Source organism: Balaenoptera acutorostrata, chromosome 10, assembly GCF_949987535.1.
Source record: "Balaenoptera acutorostrata chromosome 10, mBalAcu1.1, whole genome shotgun sequence".
Lineage (NCBI taxonomy): Eukaryota > Metazoa > Chordata > Mammalia > Artiodactyla > Balaenopteridae > Balaenoptera > Balaenoptera acutorostrata.
The window spans coordinates 43690061-43709106 of NC_080073.1; the positions used below are offsets into that span (position 1 = coordinate 43690061).

General features: G+C 54.1%; 1 protein-coding gene across 1 annotated transcript in view; it reads right to left on the reverse strand.

The window, feature by feature from the left end:
* The window catches only part of SCN5A (sodium voltage-gated channel alpha subunit 5), a 105086-nt gene that overhangs the window by 84118 nt on the left and 1922 nt on the right, over positions 1-19046 (reverse strand). Inside the window, exons 2-3 of the mRNA XM_057555289.1 lie at positions 4063-4388; positions 1441-1559 (exon numbers count right to left, since the gene is read on the reverse strand). Of these exons, the coding sequence (XP_057411272.1) occupies positions 1441-1559; positions 4063-4335 (392 nt within the window). The 5' untranslated portion in view covers positions 4336-4388. The remainder of the gene's footprint in view (positions 1-1440; positions 1560-4062; positions 4389-19046) is intronic.

The following is a 19046-nucleotide window of genomic DNA, read 5'->3' on the forward strand; positions in this document are numbered from 1 at the left end:
AAATTAAACCCAGGATCACCCTTGCCTCATAAAGTAGGAGGCAGCTGTGAATGGTAGGCTGCCCCTGAATATAGTCTCTCCCCACAGTGTCTGTCCACCCTAGAGATCACCTTGCTGATGCCACAGCCATGGCCTGCATGGGCTGGGAGCGGGGGGTGGTCCCTGGACATACATGTGTCTCAGGATCTCCATGAGAAAGGCAGGAGCCAGTTGGAGGGGGCTGGGGAGCGTCTGCATGCAGAAAACAAATGGGGCCCTGAGGCCCTCCGACTGGTCCCTGGGTTTGGGATCAGGCACCGGGGCACAGGTGGGCAGACAGTGGAGCCAGGAAAGAGCTACTCTCATCCCTGCCTGGACAGGAAAGGCCCCCCGAGCAGTCAGCATCTGTCTCGGTTACTCAGTCCCCCACTGAGCAGCTGTTTTCCTGAAGCCTCCTGCCCTGACCAGAGGTTAATGGGTAAGACCTTCGCCTTCATCTCAGAAAAGGTCCATCCGGAGGGGGAACTGAGGGGGGACCTTGGGGAGCTCTCGGGCCAACCTGCCAACCCCAAAACTAATCACACCACTGAGCCCAGCATCATTGATTCAATTAACAGGCAAGTCAGCTGCAGCTAAAGCAAAGCTGCCCAGGCCCTCACGGTGAAACACAGATGCCTCTGACTCCACAGCCAGACACCTGCCCCCCGGCCCCGAGAGGCTCCATGTGTAGGGCCCCTTTTCTGAAGTCCAGAGAACAGCCGTTTCCCTGTCCCATGCTTGGCCCGAATGGGGTCCTCCTAGGGCCCAAAGACCAGTACCCGTCCCTTACAACACTGCAGCCATCCCGTAGCTCTCCTCCACAGCCTGAAGATTTTTTAGGTTGTGGTTTATATAACTTAACGCTATAACTAGAGTTCTTTGAGATACTCGGAAACTGCAAACATTTTGTCAACACCTAATCAAAAAGCAAGCGATGCCTCCCTCGAAAGAGGCCCACATGTGAATAAACCAGAGGCCTCTTTACTGGCAAGCGTTTTTTCCTTGGCTGAGCCCCCATGACCTGCTTGAGGTCCCAGCCGGTAGGCGGGGAGGTGCAGGCCCAGGGGGTGCAGTGGGAGGGGACATGCGGAGCCAAGACCAGAACCAGGGGACACTGATCGGCCTCATTTCTTCTGGGATCCTCAGTAGCTGAGCTGCTAGGATGTTTCTCTCCTGAAGAATCAGAGCCGAATCTCCCAAACTCTCATGTGCCCACGATCCCCTGGAATCTTGTTAAAATGCAGATGCAGATTCGGGGCGGGGTCCGAGAGACTGATGTCCAACCGCCCCCATGTGACAACTGTGTGCTCGTCTGAGGACCGACCAGGAATCAGCACCACCCTCAGCCCTAAACGCCCCTTCCACCACCCGCCCCCCTCCCTGTTTGGGGCCCACACAGCGGGGACAGACTGCCAAGGATATGAATGAACCAGGATCTTCATGGCCGCTCTCCGGATGGGGTGGAAGGGGCTGAGGACATACAAGGCGTTGGTGGCACTGAACCGGAAGATGGTCTTGCCTTTGTTCAGGACGATGAAGGTCTGTGGATGGAGAGCTGCTTTAGGTCGGGTGGCGGCCCCTAGGCCCTTATGGAGAGAGGCTTTTGGGGGGCAGCTGTTGGCTCAGAGCCCTAGAACTCTGGAGAAAGTGTAGGGTGAGAGGAAGAGGAGAGGGCCTGAGAGAGAGGTGGTGGGTAGGGGCACTTGGCACATTTGGCAGGTGAGTGGACCCTTGCTGGGTCACCCACGGCTGGGGTGGGACGAGATCAAGTTTAAGGGATTGTCAGGTTGGGTGGATTTAGTTTCGTTTGAAAATTACAGTCCCAGCCAGAAGAGGCCTTTCATGATCCTAGCCGAGCTGTTATCATAGCGGAGGCCAGGACCCAGCTGATGCCCCCTCCTTCCCCTCTCCCTTCTGACCCCTCTGTGCTTCCCCACGAGGCCCACTGAGGAGTGAGGGTCTGATAAGGGAGCTGGGTCAGCAGGGAGGACTAATGGGTGAGAGTAGGGATGAGGAAAATGCAGAGCCCAGCCCAGGAGAGAGAAGCTTTCCCGGGGACCGTGTCTCCTGGAGTCCAGACACATGGCAGCCCCACCTGACCCCAGAGGACACGACCTAGTGTCTTCCTCGGGGGATCATGTGCAGCCCAGGGTAAACCCGCTCCCCATGCTTCCAGAAGATTCTATCTACACAGCACAACGGGGCATGGGAGTGGACAATGGGTGCTGGAGGCTGAGCCACGAGCACATCGAGTGGGCATTTGAGCCAGATGCCGCCCTTGAGGACAGCAGTCCATTGTCCCTGCCCTGGCTCAGCGGGTGCAGCTGAGGTGGCATAGCCTGGGGCTGTGCTTCTCCAAGGGCTGAGCTGTTGAGATAAGGTTCTATTTACTCGGGGCTGGGGAGACAAGTTGACCAGATAGATGAGGACTGAAAGTTCTGCTGTGGTGCCTGCATCACCCGGTGGGGCTGCAGGCAATGTGACCGGGGGTCAGCAAGGAGAGACGGGAGGTTAGAGACCAGAATCCTACCTGGGGCCACCACTCAAGTGTCCCCGATCACAGGGACAGGAGAGTGTCCCTGACTCCTACCAGGCTCAACTGCCACCAGCCCCCCAAAGCCCAGCCCAGCCTTGGCCTACTCTCAGCTGGGTCCCCGTGCCATGACTCCTGCCTGTCCCAGCTAACTTCAACCCCATCGCCACTTTGATGCACCACTCAAACCTTGACTCGTCCCCAGCTGCAGCCTTAACCCGACCCTAATTCTCACTTCCAGCTCTGACCAACCAGGACCTAGGCCCACCCAACCTGACTAATCCCAATGTCTAGTCTAACTCTGACCCCAACCGTGGCCCCAGGCCCCCACCTTAACCCAGCTTGAGTCACTCGAACTCGGGGTGGCGGGGGGAATCGAGACCAGGTTCAAGGTCTCTTTTCCCACCTGTGCATATAGCCTGGGTGGGCTTTCCTTCCACCCACCCACTCACATGTGCCTGCACACACGGAGACAATCGGCACCTCTCCCACCCTCAGACTCCTGGTCTCCTGAATGCAGTCTCAATGCACAGTGGCACACAACTCAGACGCCTGGTGACACTGACATGCAACATTCATACCCGCCAGGTGCTCACATTCACTTCCTCAGTGCTTCCTAAGCCCTGGACCAACTGCAGTGATGTGGGCAGGAACCATCCTCCTCGGCACCCAGCCTTTTGGGGAAAGGCCTCCCACAAATTCAAACCCGCCTTCTTCCGGCAGTGAGGCCCGAAGTGTGGGCAGCTGGGGTGGGGAGCAGGCCTCTGCAGGAGCCCTGCGTGCCCGTGGTCTGGCTGGGTGCAGGGCTGAGGCCAGGGCAGGGGACCCAGATGGGGGAATTGACCTCCTGGGTAGAAATCCACGCCTGAGGCAGCCTGAGTTACCCTGCCCTAGTGGACAAAAGCCCCTTCCTCTCCCTATACTCAGGAGGGACAATGGCAGAACCACCCCTCCCTACCCCTCTCAGATTTCCCACTGGCCGTCATGGCCCCATCACCAGCCCACAAGGCCCAGGATGCTGCTGCCGTGGCCCCCCGCCTAAGCTGTCATTACACAGCCAGTGCCTAGCAAATTCCGTGGGGTGGGGGATGGGTTTACATGCTGTCTCTGGTTAGGAGAGGGATCACATGCTGTGCTCCGGGGCCCAAATTGGACTCAGGGCCCGACTCCAATTCACACATACCACGGGACCGGGAGGAGTCCTCCAGGGGTGAGAATCTAACCACAGATGATTCCCAAAGTAGATACTCCACAGGGAGGCAAGATTTCAAGTGTGGCTGCCTGCTCTTTCTTTCATAGCACCAAACCATCTCAGGCTGCATGATTCTGGCCTTTTATTCCGGAACTCTAACATTAAGGTGATTGGAATATAGATCACTAATGACTCACCCTCCCAAGGCCCAGGGAAGCCAACCCCAAACAGAGCCCCGTATGGAGGCGAGGCCCTCTCGCTGCCTGCTGCGTTGACAGGGATGCTGCAGGGAGGTGGGGCGGGGGTGGGCAGCAGTCACCTTTTGGGTGCTATAGAAGGGGTCCAGGTCCTCCAGGGGCTCCCCAATGAGCTCCCGAGGTGGGTTGCCATAGAGATCCGGCAGCTTTTTGGAGGCCTGCAGGTCCAGCTGGGGCTGGGGAGCCTCCTCCTCGGGCAGCCTGTCTCGGCTCTCCTGCGAGGCGGCCGAACCTCGGGCCTGCTTCTCCGCCATGCGCTTCTCGATGGCCGCCAGAGACTCCCGGGTGAACCTGCGGAAGCTGCTGGTGCCCCGAGGTAACAGGAAGTCTGCCATCTTCTCATCCTGCTTCTGGGGCACAGGCTGTCCTCACGCTGCCTGCAGGGAAGCTGAAAGACACAGACATGGGGCTGATGCTGCGCCCACGGCCAGGGGGCAGGGTGGCCAGACCTGGGGGGAGTGGCTGGGCTGGTGGAGGGAAGGACCAGCATCTTGGCAAAGATGCTCCCCACCTCTCCACAGGCACACTTGGCGGATGCCGGCCTGGGCAAACCCAGAGCCCTCCAGGCTGCAGGGAATGCATGGGGACCTGCAGGAGGGTCACTCCTCCCTTTCCCATCCCAATGAGCACGTTTGAATGCAAGTAGGCACGAGTGACTGGGTCACTGGGGACCCTTCATTCTACCCCACTCGATACAAAAGGGCACACTCACACCTGTTGGTTCCTTAACCAAGCCCACTTTGAGACACTTCTCACAACTGATGCCGACACACCCTGGGCTGAGGGGGACACTCCATGGGGCAGGAAGGGGGCCTGTCACCTTTTTATTTCAGATCTCTGGCTGGGTTGGTCCTGAACAAATGAAGGATGGAATGAATGACGAATACGTAGAGGAGGGGCAAGGGCGTTAGGAGGTACCCACTGCTGCCCTTCCTCTCAGCTTGTCTCCTCTACAGGAAACCCTGGGACCCTAGGAGGGTGATCAGAGCCCTCCTGGGCCAAGGTCCCAACTCTGGGCTTCTTTTCCAGGCAGATCCTCGGCCTGAGTGGTGGGACCAGAGGGTGGGGGACATTCTGTCTGGTCTTCCCACAGCACCACGCACCTGCGTGGGGGAGGGTGCCCAGACTTCACCTGGGGCACGGAGGTTCCAACATCTGGCCACTGAGGGGGTATCTGGATCTGCTCACCGAGGCCCAGGCAAGTCCTGCAGGTTTTTGGAAACAGCCGGGTAACAACTTGGCAGCTGCCATCCAGATGTTGGCACCGCAGAGCTGTGTACACAACTGCCACAGAGCCCCCTGAGAGGATCTCAAAGAAATCCCCAGAGTGAGGCATCCTTCCAGAGATGGGAAACGCTGACAGAGCATCCCAGACTCCTCATGCCTCCACTCACTCCCCTCCTCCTGAGTCTGAACAAACCAGGGCCCATCTCGAGTAATAGCAGAACCAGAAAATGGTGACCGCGCTTCCGCTAGGACGTCCAGCCGGCAGCCGCATGTGACGCCAAACCGGGAGAATGTGGCCCCCGGTGGCCTCAGATGATCCAGGACCTGGTGTGAACAGGCTCTGACTCTGATACAGAGGCCAGAGAATGTGTACCCGACTGCCCCACCAAAACAGGATGTGGTCGGCGTAGCTCCTGACTGGGACGCCACTGCCACCGGGAGGGGGAGGCCGTGTCACTAATTACATCAAACCTGGGCAGGGCCAGGCACCTGTTGGAGATCTCTGCCAGGACAGAATCGCTTTCCGTCAAAGACCAGCTCTGCCTTGATCTGACTCCTGGGATACATGTCACCAATGACCCCAATGAGCGGCTGCCACCCCGACCCCTGCACACACTCCGCCAAGGGCCCAGGCTCCACACCGTGAAGTAGGCACATGGCCAGGTAACAGGTAAACAGTGAGCAAACACAACACAGCCGGGTCTCAAAAGGGCGCCTCTGGTCCCCAGGGAGATGCAGCACGGAATGTGTGAAGGGAAGCCAGAGGAGAGAGGCCCCAGGACAGACACCGTCAGAACCACCCCATTCTTCAGCCTCTTGTTCTTCTGGTTCACTCCAGTAAAGTTAAAGGAACATCTTTGTTGAAAACAGCAGGTGAAGGAGTAGGTCCCTATTTAATAAAAGCCCGTCCCTGTCTACCTCCATCTTTGCGTGAACAAAGAGAGGCGTCTGTAATACTCATCACCAAACGTGAATGGTGACTTTTTTTCCTTGGCTGGTGGAAGTTTAGGTAATTTTAAACTTTCTTCTTCGTGCTTTTCTTCAGTTTTGAATTGTTTATGATGATCTTATTTTTTCGAAAACAATAAAGTCATTATTCTTTTTATTAAAAAACAAAAAACAAGGCAGCCTGGATGACAGCAGCCCCTTCCATGCAGGGCAATCCTCTCCACTGTGAGCAATCACTAGTCCTGTAAATCAGGAAGCCTCCTCTTTTACTTGGAATTATTTCCTAAAAATAGTGTTCTCTGTCTCACTGTATCCATCTGTGTCCACATGCCTGCTAGGGTTCTGGAGACACGTGGACACCCATGGACCTAGGGCCCCTGGTACATAGCGGCGTGTGTGTGTGTGTGTGTGTGGGTGTGGGTGGGTGGTGTGTGTGTGTGTGTGTGTGTGTGTGTGTGTGTGTGTGTGTGTGCACGCAAGCTTGCACCTGCATATACATCTGTTCTGGTAAAGGTGCTTTTAAAATTTGTATTGAAGTCAACTGTTCATACAGATTGGTGCCCAAATCCTAAGTGTACACACAGGTGGATGAATTTCCACAAACTGAACTCAGCCAGTCACTAGCACCCAGGTCAAGAAATAGATAATTTCCAGTCCCTCTGACTGGGGTTCCCCTCTAGTCAGCAACTGGATAACCACTCCCCCGACTGCTAATAGTCAGGAGACTAGCTTTGTTTGTCTCTGCAGCTCAGAGGAACCTAACAGACCTCTTGGAGTGATGGGGAAAAAATTCGGGGGGAATTGCATCTCATTCTCATTAACCTCTACCTGAAATTTAACATTTCCTTCCATTATGAATGTAGGCAGCAAGATGGAAGTGTTAGCGATACCTGTGACCAACAGAAATGCAGCTATTTCCCTGTTCCATTACAGGGGCTGCAGTATCTCAAATATCATTAATGCCATGGCTACTTCAAAATTACAACACTTATTAGATATTATTATTTAATATAGTAATAACGAAGTCCCAATGACGGGGCCCTGGGTCCTCGGAAGGGTCTTGCCCCAGCTGGCCTCCAGCAGGGCACCAGAAGCCCTGGGACTCAGCAGTTTGTGAAACCAGATTCCAGATGAAGTTCCCTGCTCCCCAGCAGCCAGGCAGCTTCAGGTTCCAAAGTAAACCTGCCAAGAGCGTCCTTTGTCTCTGGGTTCCCACAGGTGGCTCACTGTGGGTGGGTGGGATCCGTTTTCTCCCTTGTTCTCCCGCTGCCTGCACCTGGCTCTGGCCCTGCCCTTCCTTCAGCAGCTCAGGGCCCACGCCCTATTGAGGCTGAGACTGGCTGAGCCCTGGCTGCAAGCTTTCCGGTGATGCCAGGGTAAGGAGAGATCGGGGTAGATCTGAGGACACTCCAGGCTCAGGCCCAGCCATACCCCTCAGGCCTGGGAGGGCAGGCCCCCAGCTTTGCAGGGAGGACCCACTTCTGGCTGGGGAAGTGCAAGGAGCCTCTATCTCACACAGCTCCATCATGTAGGGGAGGCTGGACGAGATTTGATTCAAAGATCACACAAAGATCATACTCTTCTAGATGCCGGCACCCCATGACTCTCACCCTCACGCAGGACAGCCTCTCCACCTGCACCAGCTTCTCCACCAGAAACAGTCTCTCCATCTGTACCAGCATCTCCATCTGTACCAGCTTTTCCACCTGCACCAGCTTCTCCACCTGCACCAGCTTCTCCATCTGCACCAGCTTCTCCACCTGCACCAGCTTCTCCATCTGCACCAGCTTCTCCATCTGTACCAGCCCTACACCTGCTCCCCAGGCTAGGACAGCTTCTTCCAGATGATCCCTCTTCTTGGGCCAGTTTCCCCTGTCCTATCAGTGTCCCTTGAGCTCTAGGGACCCCCTACTCCATCTTGTCTCAAGTTCATCAGCTTCTGTTACTGGGTGCATCTCTCCCTCAGTTCTGCTGGCTCCTGAGAGTTACTGGGAGCAAACTGTGAACCCTCCTTTTCAAACTGGCTCCTCCTGACACCGTTTCCTCTGACACTGGCCACAATTCCCCAGCTCCACCAAACATCAGGCCTCCATCCCCAAGGCCACGGCCCTGGGATGAGCCTCCTGACCCGAGCTGGGACCAGTCTGATCCCATTGCCACCGGCCTCCTCCCTCTTTCCCTCCACCCACAATGTGCAGCTCCCACCACTCCCTAGTTCAGAGATTGCCAAACACTGTCCATGCGCTGTGCAACGGCAGAGCCACCTCATGCTCCCCTCACTACGCCACCTCCTCCAGGACGCCCTCTCTGATTGCCCACCCACACTGACCTGCCTCCTCTGGGTCAGGAGGCTGAGCCCCACATCCAGCCCTGGATCTCTTCCTGGCCTTGGCTGCTCTCTGACACTTGGTAGCGTGGGTCTGGTCTCCCCAAACATCTTGGAAACCTCATCTTAGGGCAAGGCTGGGTCCCCCCTCCTCTGAGTCACTGGCCTGTAGGTGTGGGAATTCACATCAGGGCGGAGATGCTGTGGGGGGAGAATATGGACTGTTCACACCAGAAACTGGACCCCCCTAGACTGTCTCATCTTTTTGTCTCCTCCTGAAAGACGATTTCCTGAATGCACAGGGCACACAGCTGGTGCTCAGTCAATGGTGGTTACAATGCCGTGACACGGGACACGACAGCCCAGCAGCCTGCAGTGCAGCCATGCAGTGCTGGGGTGGAGGAGGGACGCACAGGACTTTCCTGGTTTTAGCACTAAAATCCCTGCATCCCAGATGCCCTTCAGTCCTGGACAAACCAGGCCAGTTGGCCATCCCTGGGGTGAGCAGGGACCAGACTCCAGCCTATCCCCTCCTTGCAGCCCCTCCCTGCCCACTCCCCTCCCGGCTCCTGAAGGCAGTTCCTGAGTCACGTCTGGCATTTTGGTCGCCTTGGAATCGGAGCCTCTGGAACACAACAGGCGAAGAATATTCTTTGCCATGTAAATTTATTCAAAGAGGTCTGTGGAAGTGATTCCCTGGCTTCCTAGAAAATCTCTGCCAGCTTCCTCTGCTCTGGGCACCTCCTTCCCGCCCTGCAGTCCAGGTGACCTCGGGCTGGAGCACCCACCACCCTGGGCACTAGTTCCACCTGTGCCCTTCCACTGCCCCTCAGTCCTGAGGGCTCAGGGAGAGGGTGTGGGTGGCCCTGAAGCAGGGGCTCACTCCCCACAGGTGTGAGGAGTATCAGGAGCCATTTCATTTCTCCCTTGAGGAGAACCCGTTGAAACTAATCAACACCCCAACCCATAGACTCATTTTAATGACTCAGTGAACATTTAATCAGCACCCACTGTGTACATGGCCCTACAAATGACTTCTTAGGATACTTTTCTTCCCTAGGTGATGGGTCCCAAATCAACAGGTGTGATGACAAGAAAGGGGGAAAAGTCATCATCAAAGGGAGTACGGTAGATTTTAAGGAAATTTCTACTCAGTCTTGTTGAGATTGGCAATGAGGAAAGGCCCTGGGCCAGAGAACCCAGCCCTGTGACCAGGTCTGCTCACCCCTGTATCTCTGGAAGACTTCCTAGTCCTATGCGGGATAGGGGCATGGTTAGGGCTATGGCTTGGAAGCAAGACTGCCTGTGTGAACCTGGGTCCTGGCCACTTGTATGTTCTTGGGCAAGTTAACTGATGGTTCTCTACCTCAGTTTTCCCATAGGTAAAATGGGGTTAATTATAGTACCTATTTCACAGGGATGTTCTGAGGCATAAGTGTATTAATACTTGCACATGCTCGGCACACAGAAAGTGTTCAATGAGTGTCATTTGCTATAATCATTGTGGCTATTGTTGCCATTCTTTTTCTCCTAAGAAATCCAGCTCAGAAGACCCTTCTCTGAAAAACCTTGTCGCTGCCCACACCAGTCCTCCCCGCCTGGCTGGCCCTTCCCTTCTCTGCATTGCTGGCACACTGCATTCCTATACTGGCTTCATCACAGGGTAGAGTAATTTGCTTCCACATCTGCCTCTCCCTCTGGCTGTGTCCTGAGCTCCCAAAGCACAGTCTGGCCCCAAAGAGGTGCCTATAAGGACCTGATGAATGAAGGAATGAATACATGAATGAATGAGTGCCAGATTAACCTTCCTACTGCCCAGCCACTAACCCACACTGTGACCTTGGGACAACGTTATTACCACTCTCCCTCCCCCCCTTCTGGACCTCCGTTTCCTCAACCATGAGCTGGGGTGGGTCATCCCAGCAGCATCACTTGCTCATTATGTGCCTGGGACTGCGCTTATTCCATCCTTATAACAATCCTAGGAAGAGGGGATGTTATTATCCCCATTGTACAGATGGGAAATCTGATGCTTCAGTCTGTCTGAAGCCAGGCCTTAAGCCTAACCACTGCATGACATTGCCTCCCACCTCTGAGGACATGGAAAGCAGGGAGGAAGGGTCAGGGCTATCTGTGGCCTGCCCACCTGGGCTGAGTATGTCTGTGATCCTCGCTCCAAAGCTAAGAGCCGGCCCATCAGCCTCCTCTGAGGCTGGTCCTCCCTCTTCGCAGCCTGTATGGCCAGATGGTCCCAGGGAGACCTGGCCAATTTCTGTCCTTGCCCGGAGTCAGCATTTTCTCTGACAGCGGTTTTCTCTCCAGCTCTCCACACCAGGTAGAGCTGCCCAGTCCCATAGGAAAGCCACTCTGTACCTGTGGCTAGCGAGCACCTGGCAGGTGGCTAGTGCCCATCCAGATGTGCTGTTGTTACATCCACACTGGTTTGGAAGGCTTAGCATGATAAAGAATGTCACCTATTTCATTATTAACTTTTAAATATCGATTAAAATTTAAACTGATCATATTTTGGATATATGTACTGGGTGAAATAAAATATATTAAAATTAGTTTCACCTGTTTCTTTTTACTTTTTAAAATGCAGCTAGTAGAAAATTTTAAATTGCATATGTGACTTGCATTTGTAACTCAAATTAAATCTCTATTGGATGGCACTGTCGTAGAGTTCCAGCCACGGGGCTCTAAACCCTTACAGAACTCCACCTGCTTTGGGGCTGGGCCTCAGGCTAGCCTGGGGGTGGGGGAGGGGAAGGAGCAGAAAACGGAGGCGAGGATGGCTGGAAGGTGGGGATGGGTGGAAGGAGGGTTGGAGGGTGGGGATGGGTGGAAGGAGAGCCACCCTGGTTTCTGGCCTTTGCTGTGGGTGGCTGTGCTGGCTCCAGCCACAGGTTGGGATGGTAGGGGGTGGGGGGAAGGGGAGGGGTCGACAGTGTGTTTCAGGCCATCCCTCCTGCCCAGGCAATTATATGCACAGTCCTGGCTCTCCCGGGGTAACCGCTTGGACAAAGGCTCAGCGGGGGTGCCAGCTGGTGCTCGCCGGCCTGTGCATTCAGGTCCCTGCTCCCAGATCAAAGGCACATTGGCACGTCCCTGTTTGTGCAGGGCCTCAGCTAACCGGCTCCCTGCAGGCTCCTCTCCTTTGAGGCTGCACAGGCATTAACCCTGTCCAGTCTGGACCCCAGAACTCAGGAAGGGGGCGAGGCATCATGAAGGGGCTTTCCTTCTCTAGTTGCCATCCCAGCCCCCAGCAATCCCGGGAAGTCCTGCAGAATCATCCCCATCCCTCCCAGAGGTGAACACACCCACCCCAGAAGCCGGGAATGCCCTCATTTACATTCATTTGCATCTCATTTATTCCAACAGTCAGGCGGAAGCCGAGGCTAATTCAGCTGACAGTAAAACCTCACCCTCTTGCTCTGCTGAAGTGATTCTCCAGGCAGGGGTGAAAAGGGGGTCCCTGAGACCAGGCCCCCTTCTGGACTGGGAGCTGATGGAAGAGCTGTATGGAGGGAGGGGCACTTTTGACCTGAGCCCTGAACTCAGCCCAAGCCTCCTTCCTGCCTTTTCATCCCCCTTCCCCATTGTAAGGATGGGGACCTGGGGGCTGGGAAGTGGCAGTTCATCCCATCATCTCATCTGAGTGTTCAGTGGTGTTTTGGTGCCAGGCCAGGGGAAACACAAATTCCCCAGGTCATGTAGGGCCCCTTCCACCCAGCACACAGCACCCCCTTCCCCCAAGCCTGAGTCTTCCTCCAAATGCCCTGTACCGCTCCATGACTAAGGGAGGTATAATGTGTTGAGCAGCTCTGAGCTGTCAGAGCTGCTTGGGCCCTGGGTCTCCTGGGTGGAGACCTGGATGATCTACTATTCTGCGACCACAGAGCCCAGAAGTTGAAGAGCTGGCTCAGTCAGCCTGGGGCACTTCTGCCCCAGACCCTGTAGAGCTACACCCACACAATACATACAATCGGGCCAGAAAGGTGTCCACTTGTGGCCCAGGAAACACCCTCCTGGAACAGAGGTGCCTCTGAGACAGCAATCAGCATCCCAAGTCTCTCTCCAGCCCAGTTCCTTCCAAATCACCTTCCCTGGGCTGAAAAAAGGTTACGCAGCGGAACTGCACAGACGCCACGGCAACCTAGGCATTTTTGGGGCACCTACTGTGTGCACTGAAGGAGACAGAAATGCGCCCAGAGAAACCTAGGCGCCCTATGCTACAGGGTCATTTAGCCCCCAGAGGGATAAGCCAATCCACTAATCCACAAAGTCCACATGGCAGAAGTGTCCATGACACAGTATAGCCAAATGTGCAACCCTTGTGTCCTGATACTCTTTTAAATTGAGGTATAATACATATACAAGAAAATGCACAGATTTTAGGTGTACAGCTGGATGAGTTTTAATAAATGTACACGCCTATGTAACTACCACGCCAATTAAGATGGTTACCCGCTGTCCCTTTCCAGTCAACTTTTCTGACTTCTATCACCATAGATTAGTTTTGCCTGTTCTGGAACTTCTTATACATGGAATCATACGGTATGGGCTCTTGTGTGTCAGCTGTTCTTACTTAACATAAGGCTTTTGAGAATTTTACTTTTTATTTGTCAGTGAGTGCCATTTAAGTTACTTGTGCAATACACTGGGAACACAAGTGAACCATCTGGGGACAAGTCCTTAATTCAATCATAAAACTTGAGGGCTGGAAGGGACCCGAAGTCCAGCAGTCTCTGGGGACACTCGGCCCCAGGGGATCCTTAGGGAGTTTTTTTCTCTCCTTCCCTCAGACATTTCCTGAAATGGAAGCTCAGCAATTACACACCTAATAAGCACCCAGGCCCAGCAAGTGAGTGGGGGCTTTCCTTACGTTTCCAGTTTTGTTATCAACTAGCTGTCGCTTTATTTCACTGGCAGTCTGTGCTGCTTGTGACCCAGCACGGTGGCAGGGTCGGCGCCGCAAATGGCCGGCTGAGCTCCTGTGTCTTCTACTGCTCAAGTCTGGCCGTGGTGCGCAGGCCTCTGTCGCTCAGCCTCCCTGCACCCACACACCAGTAGGGTGTCCCTTGGGTGGGGCCCTGGGCCCAGCAGGGAATGGACCCAGGGCTGGGATTCTTCCCAGGAAAAGACCCAGAGGCAGGCAGCAGAGGGAGGGCACCTGGGCTCTGAGGGGCTCTTTGGACCACTTCTGTGCTATTGGCCCAGGTCGATGAGGCTGGGACTTTGATGGCCAGGCAGGAGGTATTGATTGGGCTGGGCTGGTCCCTCCCATGGTCTGATCTCCCCCTGCCCCTCATCTTAGATCCTCCCGGGCACCTTCCAGGCCAGCCCAGAGGGAGGGATGCTAAGGTAGCCTGAGAACTGAGTTGGTACTTCAAGCCAGATTACCCTCCCTGCTCTGCTGTCTCTCTGAGAACTGCCTCTTGAGCCAGGTCCTTCCTTCACACAGGCCTTCAAGGAATCAATACCTGCCAGAAAGGTGTTTACCACCCTCCTGATGCCACGAAGAGCCTTTCCACTGTTCAAGATCCGTTCCCAGAAAGCACGGGGACTACCTGGGCAAGGCCTGGGTGGGGCAGGGAGTCATTGGCTCTGGGCTTAGTGCCACTTGCATGCCTGTGTGACCTTGAGCCTATGGGGTGACCAGTACCAGCCCTTGGCCTCTCAGGGCTGTAAGGAGGGGAGTGAAAACCCTTGCAGATGATGACAGCGGGATCTCCAAGGGGGTGAGGCATCTTCTTGGGCCCACACAGACTCCGTGAGAGCAGCTTCGTCCTTCCACTCAGCTAATACCTCTGTGGGGACATGACTTTCCACTGTCTCCCTGGGAGATTTAATCAGAAGAAAAACTGAAGGGGAGGGGCTTCCTTGGTGGCGCAGTGGCTGAGAATCTGCCTGCCAATGCAGGGGACACGGGTTCGAGCCCTGGTCTGGGAAGATCCCACATGCCGCGGTGCAACTAGGTCCGTGAGCCACAATTGCTGAGCCTGCGCGTCTGGAACCTGTGCTCCACAACAAGAGAGGCCGCGTTACTGAGAGGCCCGCGCACCGCGATGAAGAGTGGCCCCCACTTGCCGCAACTAGAGAAAGCCCTCGCGCAGAAACGAAGACCCAACACAGCCATAAATAAATAAATAAATAAAATTAAAAAAAAAAAAAAAAAAACTGAAGGGGAGAGAAAGAGAAAGAACTCCAGCCTCGGAGCATAAACATTCTTCCGAAAACAGGCCTGAAAACTTGATCTGATCCCTTTCACCTCTCCAAATGCTGTGCATCCTCCATGGCTGGGCTCCAATCCCACCTCCTCCAGGCAGCCTCCCCTGGCTGCTCTGGGCCACACTGACCTTCCACTGGGACGGCTAAGCTTCCAATGCCAACCTCACATTTACTCCTGGGCAGACCTCTCTCTGGCCTGTGGGGTAAACCTGGGAGGCTCTGAGAGTCCTCTTCTGCCAGTAAACAGAGCGAAGAATGAACAAGAGATTGACAAACTGTCCCATCAGACTCTGGTTTTAACAATCACAAGGAAATTTTCTGCTGGGCTTGGGGCACACTGGATAGCCCTCCAGGAAACAGAGTTGGAGATGGGTGGACTATGGGCATCCAAGCTCCCCAGCCCACAGCTGTGGTAACTCTGCAGGGATGGGATGAAGCAGGCATGGCAAGGGAGGTGATACGAGTTTCAGAGTCCGTGAATCAGATGGCTCCAATGCTCTGCCAGATGCAGTGGCTGCCCCCAAAAAGCCCGGTCCTGGATTTCCTCCACTATTTGAGGGCCCCAGGTCCCAGGAATTCACTTGGGGTCTCTATAAATAGCACCCATCCCATATTGATCATCATAAAAATACACAGGATGTTCCAGGACCACAGAGAGGAGAAGTGTCTAAATATAGTGTCACCCTCAGGAAACGGTGGCAGCCCGAGGTGAGTGGTGTAAGCCGTGCATAAGCAAAGGGGCAGTCCGAAGGGGCTAACGACTGAGGCGGGGAGGTGGAATGGAGGCAAGGGACCTCCCTATCTCCACCCCAGTCCCTTTGCTCCAGCACAGCAGCCAACCCTGCTCAGGAGCTTGGCCCTGCCTCAGGGCCTTTGTACTGGCATTCCCCTCTTTACAAGACATTCTTGCCCCAGATCTCCTCAGGATTGCTTCTTTCTTGTTATTCAGGTCTCAGTTTAGTCTCCTCCTTCAAGATGCCTTCCATGACCAGCCAGTCTAGCGTCACTGCCATCTCTCCATCACATCATCCTGTTTTATTTCCTTCATAGCACCGGTCACAATCTAAAATTATCTTCTGTATTTAATTGTTTCGTGGTACCCAGCCTGTCTTTCCCAACAGTATGTAAACTTCATGAGAGCAGTTATTGTATCTGAATTGTACAGCTTCTAGAATGTTCCATGACAGAGATTAGGTGCTGGATGTCCTGTCCAGGCTCTCTCTGACCACCTGAGGCTGAACTCAGCCTCAGACCTCTGCCGCAGGTCAGTCTGGGCTGGAAGAGGGCAGTGGGCATCAAATCCTGGGCTCACTTCGAAGCCTCACCACCCCTGTGACCCCTCCCTGCATCGTCCAGCCTCTCTCCACAGGCTGCCCCCTGGCTTCACCTTCTCTTCTCTGTCTCCTTTGTGGATTTAGCCACAGGACTTTTAGCCCAGGCCCTCTACTCCTGGAAACCTGCTCTAGACGACCTCATCTTATCCTCAGACACTGGCTTTCTGGAACACCTTTCTCTCCTCAGAGCAAATCTCCCTCTCCTTCCTACTCCCTGCCCCCAGCAGGAATCACAGCTCCTGCCATCAAAATCACCCTCTCAGAGCTTCATAGGAAGAGTCATTTCACCCCAGGCCTTCCTGACCGGCCCACTGGACAAACCAGAGCAACTGAGACCCCACGGGCACACTTTCAACTCACAGACCTCTGGCCCTCCCTGTGAGGGAAAGCATCTTCCCCACAATCTCACGCACATGGACGCACTGCACGACGCACACGCCTGCAGTGTCCACTCCAGGCTCTTCCTACAGCCCTCCCTCAACCCCACCCTGCCCCCAGCTCCCCTCTATCTCCCTCTTCCCTCTTAAACCATCAAACTCTTTGAAAGAGCTGTCTACACATGCTCTCTCCACATCTTCACTTTCTGCTCACTCCTCAACCCACTCCAAACTGGATTCCATTCTCACCAATTCATTCATTCATTCATTCATTCATCAAAATCCATCTCTACCCAGCACCACGTTCTGTGGGTGCCAAGAGGAAAATTTCTGTTGTCAAGGTCACCAGCACCCTCACGGTCGCTCAGTCTAATGGACACTCTTTTTTAAATTATGCATTCTTTTTCATCTTCCCATGAACTTCTCAAAACGTATCTTCTTAACTCTCCCAGCACAAACAGGAGACTCCCAGGACACGCACACTCCGTGCTTTCTGTGACACCTCCCACTGCTGGCTGTCCTCCTACCTCTCTGACTGCTCCTTCCCAGCCTCCGTTGCAGACTTCCCCAGCCTCAAGTGTTGGAGTGCCTCAGGGCTCCAGGCTGAACTCTCTTCTCTCCCGCCCTCTTCTCCACATTAGGATCACCTGGGTGCTTTCAAGACTACTGATGCCTGGGCCTCACCTCAGAGTCAAATGAATTAGAATTTCTGGGGGTGGAGCCTGGGCATAGGTTGGTTTTGTTCAAAAAGCTTTCCCTGTGTGCCTGAAGCCTGTGCTCTGCAACAAGAGAAGCCACCGCAATGAGAAGGCTACGCACCACAACAAAGAGTGGCCCCTGCTCTCCGCAACTAGAGAAAGCCTGCGCGCAGCAACAAGGACCCAGCGCAGCCAAAAATAAATAAATAAATAACAAATAAATAAATAAATTTATTTTTTAAAAAAGCTTTCCAAGGGCTTCCCTGGTGGCGCAGTGGTTGAGAATCTGCCTGCCAATGCAGGGGACACGGGTTCGAGCCCTGGTCTGGGAAGATCCCACATGCCACGGAGCAACTGGGCCCGTGAGCCACAATTACTGAGCCTGCACGTCTGGAGCCTGTGCTCCGCAACAAGAGAGGCCGCGATGGTGAGAGGCCCGTGCATCGCGATGAAGAGTGGTCCCCACTTGCCGCAACTAGAGAAAGCCCTCGCACGGAAACGAAGACTCAACACAGTCATAAATAAATAAATAAATAAATAAAAGAACGTGAATTTCAAAAAAAAAAAAAAAAAAAAAAGCTTTCCAAGTGATGCTAATATCGCCAGGGTTGAGAACCACTAGTCTGCATTCTCACGGGAAAATCTAATTCACTGCCATGGCTCCAACAACCAGCCTCTGCGGACGATTCCAAGTTTCTACCTCCAGCCCAGATCTCCTTCCTGGACCCTGGACCCTTCCCTCCAACTGACTGCTAGATGTCGGCATCTCCCTGGAAGCACTACACGTTCAGATCAGGACCCTGAAACATCCATCACCTTCTCCTCTGTTCTGTATCAAGCTTGCCAACGCAAACTCCACTTGCCCATCCCCCCCCCCACTCCCCACCGTGTGATATGGCAGCAGTGAATCTCACTTAGTGAGCAACCGATGTTGGGGATGGGAGAGTGCCATATCCCTTAACAGGGAAGGAAGTTGGAATATCACAAGTTGTATCACCTGTGGTCACCTGCCTGTCCCTCTCCTTCAACTGAAAAACTTTGGACGGCACCCATGGTCTGCCCTGGAGAGGTAGCACAGTGCAAAGCAGATATACTGACACCTGGGCTCAAACTGAAGTCCCGCTACTTAGTAGATGTGTGGCAGTGAGCAAGTTACTTAACCTTTCTGGGCCTTCAGTTTCACCACCTGCAAATTGGTCATTATTATGGTGTCTGCCTCCAGGGTTGATTCAAGGATTCAGCGAGATGAGTCTTACAAAGTGCTTAGTGCCGTGCCTGGCTGGCAGAAAGCACTCAGTGAATGTTAGCTATTTTTAGTACCATTACTGAGGATAAATTCCCAATTCCTGAGCGGAGCTCCAAGGGCCCCCGTGACTGTGACCTTGGCTTTAGCTTTTGCTCTTCTCTTCCTCACACCATGGGACCCAACGGGTCACTGAACGATTGTACTGTTTCACATCTCTGTGATTTTGTACGTGATAGTCCTGATGGCTAGACTGTACCTTCTCTACCTAGAAAACTCCTATTCATCCTTCAAAATCCAGCTGGAAAGTTATTTTTGTTAGATAGATACCCTTGACTCTCCTGGCCAAAGGCAATCACTCCTCTTTTGAGTGGGCTATGGGCACACACTTCTATCGTTGTACACTTTTCCAATAAGCTTCCCAAGGGTCAGCAGAAACCAGCCTCCTATGAACAGAACAGAGACTGCTATTTACCACTGTCCCAGGCTGCCCCCAGGACTCCCTTCTCCTTGGATTCCCTGAGCACCAGCCTGTTATTCTCCCCAACTCCCAGTTGTCTCTGGTACTTCCTACCACTCCTCCGAGCTCCATCTTCATGTTGAGTGAGTCAATCCTGGAAATCTTCCAGAGGGGCTTCAATCACCACTGAGTTGGGACCAAG